Consider the following 13,698-nt stretch of genomic DNA (forward strand, 5'->3'; position numbering starts at 1 on the left):
GAACCCCCAACTGCTCCCCGGGCGCCGCAGCATAAATGGCTGCCCACTGCTCCGGGTGTGTGTTCACGGTGTGTGTGTGTTCACTGCTGTGTTTGTGCACTTTGGATGGGATAAATGCAGAGCACTAATTCCGAGTACGGGTTACCATACTTGGCCACATGTCACGTCACTTTTATGTATGCAGCATCTTTGTTTGGATCGTGATTAAAATGCAGTGGTTGCCTCTAATTTTAAATGGAAAGAGCACAGACAAAGCCTTAGTTTGTTATATGAAGAGATTTATTTGTGTTATTTATTTGATTTGGGGCTTGTTTTAAAATTTAGTTTAGGTATTTACATTTTCATTATATTAAAATTGTCATTTAGCAGATGCTTTTATCCAAAGCGACTTACAAATGAGGACAATAGAAGCAATCAAAACCAACAAAAGAGCAATAATATGCAAGTGCTATATTAGTATATTATAGTGTTATATTTCAATTTCACAAAGAAACGTGCAGCATTTTGTCCAAGCAATAATAAAGACACATTTAATTTATAATTCTTAAATCTCATTTTGTTAAAAATCGTGAATCGAATCGTGAGTTGAGTGAATTGTTACATCCCTACTGTTAGAAGATAACATCCTTACACACAACAGGTGAGTGATTTAAACGCCACGTCTCTTGTTCTGTGTCCTCTCAGCTGAGTCTAATGAGTGAAGATCTCTCCGCTTTACGAGACCAGCGAAACACAGGCATCCAAAACCTCCAATCAAACCTCCGCTCACTTACAAAAGAGAAAGATGAACTCCAAGACACACTGAAGAGAAGCAGAGAGGAGGGAGAAACACTGAGCCTGGGTCTTCAGAAGAGTGAGGAGATGGTAAGCTTGTTAATAATATCTATGTTGCACCATACAGTCATTTTAGTTCACACTGCTCACACCCAGGAAAACTGCTCATTACATATCAACTTTGTTGCTAGATTTAGCAACTTTTCAGACTACTCTAGCAACTTTGTCTTCACAAAGCACCTAGCAACAAATTTAGCGGTTTTTAAAGTGTATTTGGAAACTCAAATGATAAAAAGGCACATTTTCCCTCTAATTTACACAGAGGAAATCAAAGGTGTCTAGCTGTGCATATATCACGTGGATTAAGTTGCTAGTTGCAATTGTTCAATAATTAAAACACATTGTTATTAGTTTGTACATGCACTTGTTGATCAGATCAGTTAAAGATTACGTAGAAAAATGGAAAATGTACTGGTAATTTTCTGCCAGGACATTATTAAAGTTGTAACCTGAAAACACAAAATACAATGCGTAATTTTAAATAACATTTTTAAAAAATAAAACTGAAAAATCAACAGAAAATTCCTTCAGATTAACACAGTACATTGTGCTCTGTTTTACAGACTTTACTGTGTAGCATACTAACTAACTACAGTGTTTCCCACAGCCTTACACACTATTCCCCCGCCCCCATATACATATCCATCTATATATAATCAGGCATTACATGCATGAAAATAACATCAAAAATTTTCTGAAGAAAGTCGGTTTCCTTCTGAAATACAGTGATATAAAAACACTTGCACCGGTTTTTGATTTTTAAACATGCAGTGCTCAGGTTTTTTTCAACGAAGTCAAAAGCTTTTTGGAAAATCTATTTGTGGCGGTCAGTTTTGATATTGTGACGGCCCGCCACAAATAAATCAATGTATTGGGAAACCCTGAACTACCAATACACTGCTTAAAAAATATAATTGTTCGTTGTTTACTGGTTAATAAGAAAATACATAAAATTTAAATGATCAAAAATGTGTAAATGTTCGATATTTCAATGTTGTATTTAAAAATAAATCTATTATAAAGCGGAGAGTTCCGGTGCTTGATTCTGATTGGCTGAGCCGCGTTCGAAGCTGTTGTAAATGACGCTACAAAGTAACATACACCTTTGTTTACGTTTGTGTGTTGCTCGGCAACCACTTTGTAGCAACCACAACTGTTTCTGAGGAGCTACATTGTTTGGTGGAAGAATACTGTTTTTATTAATATCATTACACTTTATTTGCTCTGTTTTATTTTGTGAAACCTTACTACGTATATGGAATAACCGTTTTATAAAAGCAATAAGCCCCGTGAAGCCGTGGTTTACAGTGAATTTACCTAACAACGGCCCTTAGCTGTTATAAATTCACTGTAAACCACAGCTTCACGGGGATTATTGCTTTAATAAATCTATCTTTTTAGTTTTACTAACAAATCTCAATTAACATTTCAAATCGTATTCATAATCATATTTTTTGCTGAGATTTGAGTGATCTGATTGTGTGTTCTTTGCAGTTTTGCATTGATTACATAATGATGTCATCTAGCAGCTTTTAGCAACAAATTGTCTCGCCTTTCAGCAACTTTCCATGAAAAGTAGTTGGTAACACTGTTACAAAGTAATTTTGTCGTTTCTTTAGAGGAAGCAGCTGACAGAGGAGCTGGAGTGTCTCACTGGCTTGAAGGATCAGCTGGAGAATGAGAAGATCTGTGCCGAGAAGATCCTGGAGTCGTTAAGAGACGCCACGAAAGAGAGGGATCAGCTCAAACGAGAACTGGAGGGAAAGATGGAGAAGGTGAGGACTTAAAATGTGCTGAAAAGAGCAGTGTAATAAATCCGACTCCTACTAACTGGATCTGACGTCAGAGTTTAGTTGCTGCGAAAGCTGGTTTTTGGACTAAAGGTTCCTTTATTGTAGAAAAAGGTTATTTTATTCTTTATTAAATACATGTACAAGTAATAAATTACATGAAATCCATCCGGAGATTTCAAACAGATCTCTTAAAGCTAGATTGATCATGTGGTATTTAGCAGATGTCATACAAGACTGACTCGAGCATTTTTGCTTAAAGGTGAAGACTCTACTCAAAGCATGTTCTGCAAGATTCCCCTTTCTGTCAAACATATTTTATTAGACTGTTCATAAAAAAATCTTTTATGAAGTGAACTCACTTAAAGAGTTTAGTATAATTTTGCCAGAAAAAAGTTTTAGAATTTTTATCATATGTTAATGTAAAAAATCTTGTGTAATATAACTTGTTTGCTGGTTTTTATTGTATTTGTTATACTTGTATTTTATGCCATGGTAATAGCCTAAGATGCTGACATGGCATTAAATAAAAAATATTAGTGCTGTCAAATGATTAATCGCATCCAAAATAAGTTTTTGTTTACATAATATATGTGTGTGTACTGTCTATTTATGTATATATAAATACATACACATACGCCTATATATTTTGAAAATATTTACTTGTATATATTTATATTCATATAATTTAATATATATGCATACATTTCATATATAAACATAACATTTTTCTTACGTTTATTCATGCATGTGTGTGTGCGTTTATATATACATAATAAATATACACAGTACACACGCATATATTATGTAAACAAATTTTTATTTTGGATGTGATTTAATTGCATTTAATCGTTTGACAGCACTAAGAAATATACTAATACTACTACTTTAGATTATTAAAATGTTCTTCACACTAAAAAAATGGTTCTTTTATTAGCTGATCACCGAAAGGTTCTTTGGAGAACCAAAAATGGTCCTTCTATGAAAACACCCAATGAGTAATGTCACTAAGTGTATATTCACTGTAATCGTACTCCCACAGCTGGCACACACTGAATCAAAAGCAGAGCAGCTGGAAAAGCAGAAGATCCTGCTGGAATCTGAAGTGCATTCCCTCAGTCAGGTGACTGACTGTCTCTTCATGTTCTAACCCAGAAGAACCGGTTCCTTTAACTAGCTTTTAAAGCTGCGTCTCATTGTGTTTCAGTCTCTCTCTGAGGTGAACTGCAGCGTGTCTTCAGATCAGTCTAAACACCCATCTGCACATCTGATTCCTGGGATTGAGGCGTCTGCTGAGAAACTGCAGGTAGATGATGATGATGATGAAGATGATGATGATGATGATGGTGTGTGGTCGTAAGACGGTTTTAATAGCCTGAGGTTATTCCTCCATGTGAAGGCGGCCTTTGCCACGCTCCAGCTGATCATTGACCGTCCCACTAATGCTTTAGCGGCTATTAACCGTGAAGAATGGGCCGTGATCTATCAGCTGCTGCAGATTATTCCAAAGAATCGGAGAACCGTCGTCGTTACACACACCAAGAAAACAACCAGACTGAACCATGTGCTGATCAAGATTGCGGTAAGAGTACACGAATCACAACCACCAACATCTTTGAGATGAAATGCTAACCTGAGGACAAACCACTGTAGGAGGCTTACAGGAGACTGGCGCAGCGCTATAAGACTCGCTTTGAGACGCAGCTGCAGCGTGATGTGGCCTCGTTTGAGGAGTCTCGCCTGCAGGACCTGCTCGCGCTCACGGCTCAGTCTCCGTCACAGTCTTTCCGAGCGCTCCAGGATGACTTCCAGCAGGTCTGGGGTCAGAGACTGACACGTCTGCTGGAAAGATGGCAGCAGTACCTGCAGGTATGAGCATTTTTGTTTAGCTACAGGGCTGGGCGATATAGCTAAAAAATGTATCACAATATAATGTTTAGAAGACGATCGATTGATCGGCCTTAGATTATGTCCAGTTTTCCATACATTGAGTTATTTGTGGAGGCTCGTCAAACAAATAGATTTTCCAAAAGGCTTATATGTGGCCCTGGAGCATAAAAGCAGTCTTAAGTCGCTGGGGGATATTTGTAGCAATAGCCAACAATACATTGTATGGGTCACAATTATACATTTTTCTTTTATGCCAAAAATCATTAGGATATTAAGTAAAGATCATGTTCCATGAAGATATTTAGTGTTTCCTACCATAAATATATCAAAACTTAATTTTTGATTAGTAATGTGCATTGCTAAGAACTTCATTTGAACAACTTTAAAGATGATTTTCTCAATATTTAGATTTTTTTGCGCGCTCAGATTCCAGTTTTTCAAATAGTTGTATCTCAGCCAAATATTGTCCTATCATAACAAACCATACATCAATGGAAAGCTTATTTATTCAGCTTTCAGATGATGCATAAATCTCAATTTTGAAAAATTGACCCTTATGACTGGTTTTGTGCTCCAGGGTCACATATTTCGTTGAATAAACTGAGCACTGCACGTTTCAAAATTAAAATGCAGCGCTGGTCTTTGTATATTAATGTATCTTTGAAAAGAACCGACCGTCTTCAGAAAAGCATCAATGTCATTTTCAATTCGTCTTTTCTGTATTGCCTGATAAAGTAGCATTTGTGAACGCAGCACTTATTTGATTACAGCCGTTACCGTGGAAACCACTATACTTCTCCCGCTCCAGCAGTGACACTGTTGTCCTCTGTAGAGTTGCTTTATTCATCTTATGAAATGACTTTGCTGTTATTGTCCTGTTTTCTTTGTGTGAAGCTGCTTTGAAACAATCTGTCTTGTATAAACCGCTATAGAAATAAACGTCCTGGCCGTATTTTTCAGTATCCTGGTACTGATGTGTTTTATTTGTGTGTTGATCAGACACTGGAGGCTGGTGTAAGGGTTCTGGAGGAGGGTTTATCCAAACACGCAGTGATGGTGTCAGAGGAGCATCCGCACCGGATCCGTGATCTGGAGGAGCTGAGATCTCTGCTCGGATCTCCTCAGGCCTCTGCCGTCTTACAGCTGCTCCAGCGACAAATCTCTCGCCGCTCCAAAGCCACCGAGCATCTCAACACATTTTATTTCGTAAGTGATGCATGTGTTTTGAAACGCTGCTACGTGTCTTTGTTCCGCACCTTTCCTGACCATCAGTTCTCGTTGACAGGCTCTGTTGAATCGATGCGAATCTGTGCGCTCTCCACTCATATCTGCCTCTGCCGAGTCCAAGCAGCAGCTCGAGGATCAGAGGAGACAGACTTTAACTCTGCTTCAAGCCCAACACGGCACTTTACCCAAAACTGAGGCTGAACTTCTGCAGGACAATCAGCGAGTGTTACTGCAGCTGCAGCAGACGCAGAAACAGATGGAGGTACGGAGAGTGGCGCTGTTATGCAGGCTTAAATCTGCATGAAATGGACATTCACACTTTATCATTAGGATATTAAGTAAAGATCATGTTCCATGAAGATATTTAGTGTTTCCTACCATAAATATATCAAAACTTAATTTTTGATTAGTAATGTGCATTGCTAAGAACTTCATTTGAACAACTTTAAAGATGATTTATCAAATATATATATAAAATTGACCCTTATGACTGGTTTTGTGCTCCAGGGTCACATATTTCGTTGAATAAACTGAGCACTGCACGTTTCAAAATTAAAATGCAGCGCTGGCCTTTGTACAAAATTAAAATGCAGCGCTGGTCTTTGTATATTAATGTATCTTTGAAAAGAACCGACCGTCTTCAGAAAAGCATCAATGTCATTTTCAATTCGTCTTTTCTGTATTGCCTGATAAAGTAGCATTTGTGAACGCAGCACTTATTTGATTACAGCCGTTACCGTGGAAACCACTATACTTCTCCCGCTCCAGCAGTGACACTGTTGTCCTCTGTAGAGTTGCTTTATTCATCTTATGAAATGACTTTGCTGTTATTGTCCTGTTTTCTTTGTGTGAAGCTGCTTTGAAACAATCTGTCTTGTATAAACCGCTATAGAAATAAACGTCCTGGCCGTATTTTTCAGTATCCTGGTACTGATGTGTTTTATTTGTGTGTTGATCAGACACTGGAGGCTGGTGTAAGGGTTCTGGAGGAGGGTTTATCCAAACACGCAGTGATGGTGTCAGAGGAGCATCCGCACCGGATCCGTGATCTGGAGGAGCTGAGATCTCTGCTCGGATCTCCTCAGGCCTCTGCCGTCTTACAGCTGCTCCAGCGACAAATCTCTCGCCGCTCCAAAGCCACCGAGCATCTCAACACATTTTATTTCGTAAGTGATGCATGTGTTTTGAAACGCTGCTACGTGTCTTTGTTCCGCACCTTTCCTGACCATCAGTTCTCGTTGACAGGCTCTGTTGAATCGATGCGAATCTGTGCGCTCTCCACTCATATCTGCCTCTGCCGAGTCCAAGCAGCAGCTCGAGGATCAGAGGAGACAGACTTTAACTCTGCTTCAAGCCCAACACGGCACTTTACCCAAAACTGAGGCTGAACTTCTGCAGGACAATCAGCGAGTGTTACTGCAGCTGCAGCAGACGCAGAAACAGATGGAGGTACGGAGAGTGGCGCTGTTATGCAGGCTTAAATCTGCATGAAATGGACATTCACACTTTATCATTAGGATATTAAGTAAAGATCATGTTCCATGAAGATATTTTGTATGTTTCCTACCGTAAATATTTCAAAACTTAATTTTTGATTAGTAATATGCATTGCTAAGAACTTAATTTGGACAACTTTAAAGATGATTTTCTCAATATTTAGATTTTTTTGCACCCTCAGATTCCAGATTTTCAAATATTGTTCTATCCTAACAAACCATACATCAATGGAGAGCTGATTTATTCAGCTTTCAGATGATGCATAAATCTCAATTTTGAAAAATTGACCCTTATGACTGGTTTTGTGCTCCAGGGTCATATTCTGTTCTAATTTAATTCTGTAAATTAACTTTTGATTTTTCGGCGCATCGGTGTTGCGCTGTACTAAAAGCATGCTTGCACAAGCAATTTAGCAAATTTAATTTGATTTGCCCCCAAAAAGCACTCTCTCTCACTCACTCACTCACTCTCACTCTCACTCTCACTCTCACTCACACACACACTCTCACTCTCACTCACACACACACTCTCACTCTCACTCACACACACACTCTCACTCTCACTCACACACACACTCTCACTCTCACTCACACACACACTCTCACTCTCACTCACACACACACTCTCACTCTCACTCACACACACACTCTCACTCTCACTCACACACACACTCTCACTCTCACTCACACACACACTCTCACTCTCACTCACACACACACTCTCACTCTCACTCACACACACACTCTCACTCTCACTCACACACACACTCTCACTCTCACTCACACACACACTCTCACTCTCACTCACACACACACTCTCACTCTCACTCACACACACACTCTCACTCTCACTCACACACACACTCTCACTCTCACTCACACACACACTCTCACTCTCACTCACACACACACTCTCACTCTCACTCACACACACACTCTCACTCTCACTCACACACACACTCTCACTCTCACTCACACACACACTCTCACTCTCACTCACACACACACTCTCACTCTCACTCACACACACACTCTCACTCTCACTCACACACACACTCTCACTCTCACTCACACACACACTCTCACTCTCACTCACACACACACTCTCACTCTCACTCACACACACACTCTCACTCTCACTCACACACACACTCTCACTCTCACTCACACACACACTCTCACTCTCACTCACACACACACTCTCACTCTCACTCACACACACACTCTCACTCTCACTCACACACACACTCTCACTCTCACTCACACACACACTCTCACTCTCACTCACACACACACTCTCACTCTCACTCACACACACACTCTCACTCTCACTCACACACACACTCTCACTCTCACTCACACACACACTCTCACTCTCACTCACACACACACTCTCACTCTCACTCACACACACACTCTCACTCTCACTCACACACACACTCTCACTCTCACTCACACACACACTCTCACTCTCACTCACACACACACTCTCACTCTCACTCACACACACACTCTCACTCTCACTCACACACACACTCTCACTCTCACTCACACACACACTCTCACTCTCACTCACACACACACTCTCACTCTCACTCACACACACACTCTCACTCTCACTCACACACACACTCTCACTCTCACTCACACACACACTCTCACTCTCACTCACACACACACTCTCACTCTCACTCACACACACACTCTCACTCTCACTCACACACACACTCTCACTCTCACTCACACACACACTCTCACTCTCACTCACACACACACTCTCACTCTCACTCACACACACACTCTCACTCTCACTCACACACACACTCTCACTCTCACTCACACACACACTCTCACTCTCACTCACACACACACTCTCACTCTCACTCACACACACACTCTCACTCTCACTCACACACACACTCTCACTCTCACTCACACACACACTCTCACTCTCACTCACACACACACTCTCACTCTCACTCACACACACACTCTCACTCTCACTCACACACACACTCTCACTCTCACTCACACACACACTCTCACTCTCACTCACACACACACTCTCACTCTCACTCACACACACACTCTCACTCTCACTCACACACACACTCTCACTCTCACTCACACACACACTCTCACTCTCACTCACACACACACTCTCACTCTCACTCACACACACACTCTCACTCTCACTCACACACACACTCTCACTCTCACTCACACACACACTCTCACTCTCACTCACACACACACTCTCACTCTCACTCACACACACACTCTCACTCTCACTCACACACACACTCTCACTCTCACTCACACACACACTCTCACTCTCACTCACACACACACTCTCACTCTCACTCACACACACACTCTCACTCTCACTCACACACACACTCTCACTCTCACTCACACACACACTCTCACTCTCACTCACACACACACTCTCACTCTCACTCACACACACACTCTCACTCTCACTCACACACACACTCTCACTCTCACTCACACACACACTCTCACTCTCACTCACACACACACTCTCACTCTCACTCACACACACACTCTCACTCTCACTCACACACACACTCTCACTCTCACTCACACACACACTCTCACTCTCACTCACACACACACTCTCACTCTCACTCACACACACACTCTCACTCTCACTCACACACACACTCTCACTCTCACTCACACACACACTCTCACTCTCACTCACACACACACTCTCACTCTCACTCACACACACACTCTCACTCTCACTCACACACACACTCTCACTCTCACTCACACACACACTCTCACTCTCACTCACACACACACTCTCACTCTCACTCACACACACACTCTCACTCTCACTCACACACACACTCTCACTCTCACTCACACACACACTCTCACTCTCACTCACACACACACTCTCACTCTCACTCACACACACACTCTCACTCTCACTCACACACACACTCTCACTCTCACTCACACACACACTCTCACTCTCACTCACACACACACTCTCACTCTCACTCACACACACACTCTCACTCTCACTCACACACACACTCTCACTCTCACTCACACACACACTCTCACTCTCACTCACACACACACTCTCACTCTCACTCACACACACACTCTCACTCTCACTCACACACACACTCTCACTCTCACTCACACACACACTCTCACTCTCACTCACACACACACTCTCACTCTCACTCACACACACACTCTCACTCTCACTCACACACACACTCTCACTCTCACTCACACACACACTCTCACTCTCACTCACACACACACTCTCACTCTCACTCACACACACACTCTCACTCTCACTCACACACACACTCTCACTCTCACTCACACACACACTCTCACTCTCACTCACACACACACTCTCACTCTCACTCACACACACACTCTCACTCTCACTCACACACACACTCTCACTCTCACTCACACACACACTCTCACTCTCACTCACACACACACTCTCACTCTCACTCACACACACACTCTCACTCTCACTCACACACACACTCTCACTCTCACTCACACACACACTCTCACTCTCACTCACACACACACTCTCACTCTCACTCACACACACACTCTCACTCTCACTCACACACACACACTCTCTCACTCACACACACACACACACACACACACACACGATTCTATAGGCAAGACTTGACTAATCTGATTCGAGTATGTAAAGCCTACAAATCACTAGATGGTAGCATCAACACAGCGATTTGTTACAGAACATGTTTTTAAGGGCTTCCAAACACTTACCTTTGTTCGTCTGGCAGGAGATTCAGGAGCAGATGAAGGAGCTGAAGGTCCAAGCTGACGCCTCAAATCTTCAGCTCCAGGAGCTCAGCAGCCAACTGAAGGAGAAGGAAGCCCTGATCCAGAGCTTGCGAGACAAACTTACAGAGTCAGAGGTTGGTTAATAGTTGAGTGTTTGTGCAGGTCACTATACGCTTGGTGTTTGAGAGCCGTGCAACACGTTTCAGTTCACCTGCACCATATCCAAGCTTTTCCAATTAAATACTGAATATAATGTGATTTTCATTTTGTGTGACAGAATGCATTTTTTGATTCTCCATTTCCCCGTAATTTGTCCTGCAGGTTCTGGCTCGGAGGAGCATGACACCAGAAGCTGCTGATCTCGCCGCCCTCAAAGACAAACTTGTCAAAATGGAGCTGGATCACATCGTGGTCACCACAAGTCAAGAGAAGGAGTATGTGTGAGCCGCTGATCCTGTGACGTACGGTTCAGTCTGGGAAGAGCGTGCTTAATGTGTTTCTGTGATTGTTTCGTTCTAGAGTTGCACAGATGACCTCCGTGTTGGAGCACAGAGCCGATGTCATCCGCAAGCTGAAAGAGACCCTGAGGAAAATGCAACAGGACGATGAACAGTCATGTGAGACACTTAGCATAGATGCACCTCCTCACCTTTCAGTGACAACTCACTTTTTTGAGATCAAAATGTGTCACCTGTGAGATTTGCTTCGATCTAGTGAGAAAGTGTTTTTGTGAGGGGGGGGGTGGAAGAACTGGTTGCTTCAATAAGTTTTATATAGTATTTTCTTTCATCTTTACTTCAAAACTGTCTAAAAAGGGTGATATTTGATGTATTTGAGGTCTGAGATGTGGGAACGCTGAAGAGAGAGAGAGAGGGCAAACATTGTGCATTTTAGGTCAGCATTAGCTATGTTTCCATCCAAAGTTACGAATTAAACTTATGCACAAAATTGGAATATCGCATAAAACATTTGCGAATAAAGCACCGTTTCCATCCAGTGCGTTGAAGAGAACTTCCTGATTAACTTGCGCTAAACATCACGAAGAAAACTGAATTTGCTGCATCAGGAGAAGGCACTGTATATAATAACTTGTGTGTACAATAAACTACGAGCTTCAGAGCGCGCAGACGTGCGCAGTCTGCTGTTTAGGAACGCAGTTCTGAGAGTTAATTATAACGAAGCACTCTGACGAGACTTTGCTCAAGCATTTCAGATGCAGTGCGATGAGATCGGTCTGTTGATTAGTCCAGTTTTATTCTGTCCCATCACAAACTCACGTCTTTTTTGATGCGCATTAAGGAATTTATTCAGTAAAGGTGTTTCTATCATAGTTTATGCGCATGTTTTCTTACCGTATAAGACATTTATCCTACTTAGTTGAGCGCATAAGAGTGTTGATGTGACTTTCTAAGTGTTTTATGCACATCTCGTGCTGATTTCTCATCGTTTGATCTGTTTAAATGTCTTCTACAGTCATAGACGGCGATGAGTTTGACCTTAAATTGTGCTCGAGCACCAAAGAGAAGAAGATGGAGGAGCTGCAGAAGAAGAACGCTCGGTTTGAGAGGTAACCGCACCGAAACATCACGTCACTTCTGCTGCCTTCAAAACGGCTGAAATTCGAATTTTGCATTTAAATATTATCAATATTCGAATTTAAAAGGCATACTTTCAGTTAGGGGGAAAACGCTTTTGGCGGCTTTCCTGAGGCCACAAGAGGGCGCATCGAGCAAAATATTACTAATGCACATTTATTAAAGGAGTCATGAACTGCCTCTGTTTTTTTTTTTTGTACTGTTCTCTGAGCTGCACTTATCTTATCAAGATTTTTACATCAAAAAAACATCATAATTTAGCAGTAACAGGCTATTTTCTGTCCTGGTTTTAACCCCCCTCATCAGAACACTCTGTTTGAACAAAAATTAAAAACAATGCGTCTTAATCAACTTATGCACCGATCCAGGATCACTTTAATTTTTGATATTAAAAAGTGCATTCTATAATCTGTGTCTCCTCTCTGTTAATAAGCATTACTCAGACCTTTCCTAACGGTTCCTCATGCAGTCTGGTGAGCAAGCAGCAGGAGGAAATCAACAAATGGAAGCGGAGAGCGTACAAGATGAAGGAGAGCCAGCGAGATGCTCCATGCACGCCAACCAAACGCCTTCCTCCTCTGACAGAGACCGAACTCAACTCGCCCAAGAAGACCTTCCTGGACTCGCCCAAGAGCAAGTTCTTTGACGTGCGCTCCAGCGTTCCTGTCCCCCTCAAGCATCCCCCACAGTTCTTCGATAACTCCAGCCTCGAGGCGGTGCCAGGTACGTGAGCGCTGCTGCCGTGTCTCATACGGTCACGCGTGCAGATCAGTTACTGTGAGTGTGTTCATGTTAGAGGATGCCTGTGCGCCAGCCGAGTCCTTCCTGGATTCTTCAGACAGCGATGAAGAGGGTAAATGCTCACGTGTGGGGTGTTCTTCACTAACACACTCCAGTGTGTTTAACCTGCAGGGTTCCCACGGGTCATGGAATTTCTGAAATATCATGGGATTTTAAAAGGTCTATTCTAGACATTGAAAGTCAGGATTTTTTTTTTTTTTTTTTTTTCCAAGCCAGGGAAAACAGGGGTTTTTTGTT

General features: G+C 42.2%; 1 protein-coding gene across 4 annotated transcripts in view; it reads left to right on the forward strand.

The window, feature by feature from the left end:
- The window catches only part of LOC107694473 (centromere-associated protein E-like), a 54,510-nt gene that overhangs the window by 39,451 nt on the left and 1,361 nt on the right, over positions 1–13,698 (forward strand). For 3 of the 4 annotated variants that reach the window (XM_016494170.1, XM_016494172.1, XM_016494171.1), the window contains exons 40-53: positions 685–864; positions 2,454–2,609; positions 3,667–3,747; positions 3,832–3,930; positions 4,024–4,206; positions 4,278–4,493; positions 5,514–5,720; positions 5,800–6,003; positions 11,065–11,199; positions 11,387–11,499; positions 11,585–11,682; positions 12,539–12,632; positions 13,130–13,383; positions 13,457–13,513. In XM_016494170.1, coding sequence (XP_016349656.1) covers positions 685–864; positions 2,454–2,609; positions 3,667–3,747; positions 3,832–3,930; positions 4,024–4,206; positions 4,278–4,493; positions 5,514–5,720; positions 5,800–6,003; positions 11,065–11,199; positions 11,387–11,499; positions 11,585–11,682; positions 12,539–12,632; positions 13,130–13,383; positions 13,457–13,513 — 2,077 coding nt within the window. The remainder of the gene's footprint in view (positions 1–684; positions 865–2,453; positions 2,610–3,666; positions 3,748–3,831; positions 3,931–4,023; positions 4,207–4,277; positions 4,494–5,513; positions 5,721–5,799; positions 6,004–11,064; positions 11,200–11,386; positions 11,500–11,584; positions 11,683–12,538; positions 12,633–13,129; positions 13,384–13,456; positions 13,514–13,698) is intronic. The other variant, XM_016494173.1, reaches the window with a different exon arrangement.

The sequence above is a fragment of the Sinocyclocheilus anshuiensis genome, unplaced genomic scaffold (genome assembly GCF_001515605.1).
Source record: "Sinocyclocheilus anshuiensis isolate Anshui unplaced genomic scaffold, SAMN03320099.WGS_v1.1 scaffold2585, whole genome shotgun sequence".
Classification (NCBI taxonomy): Eukaryota; Metazoa; Chordata; class Actinopteri; order Cypriniformes; family Cyprinidae; genus Sinocyclocheilus; species Sinocyclocheilus anshuiensis.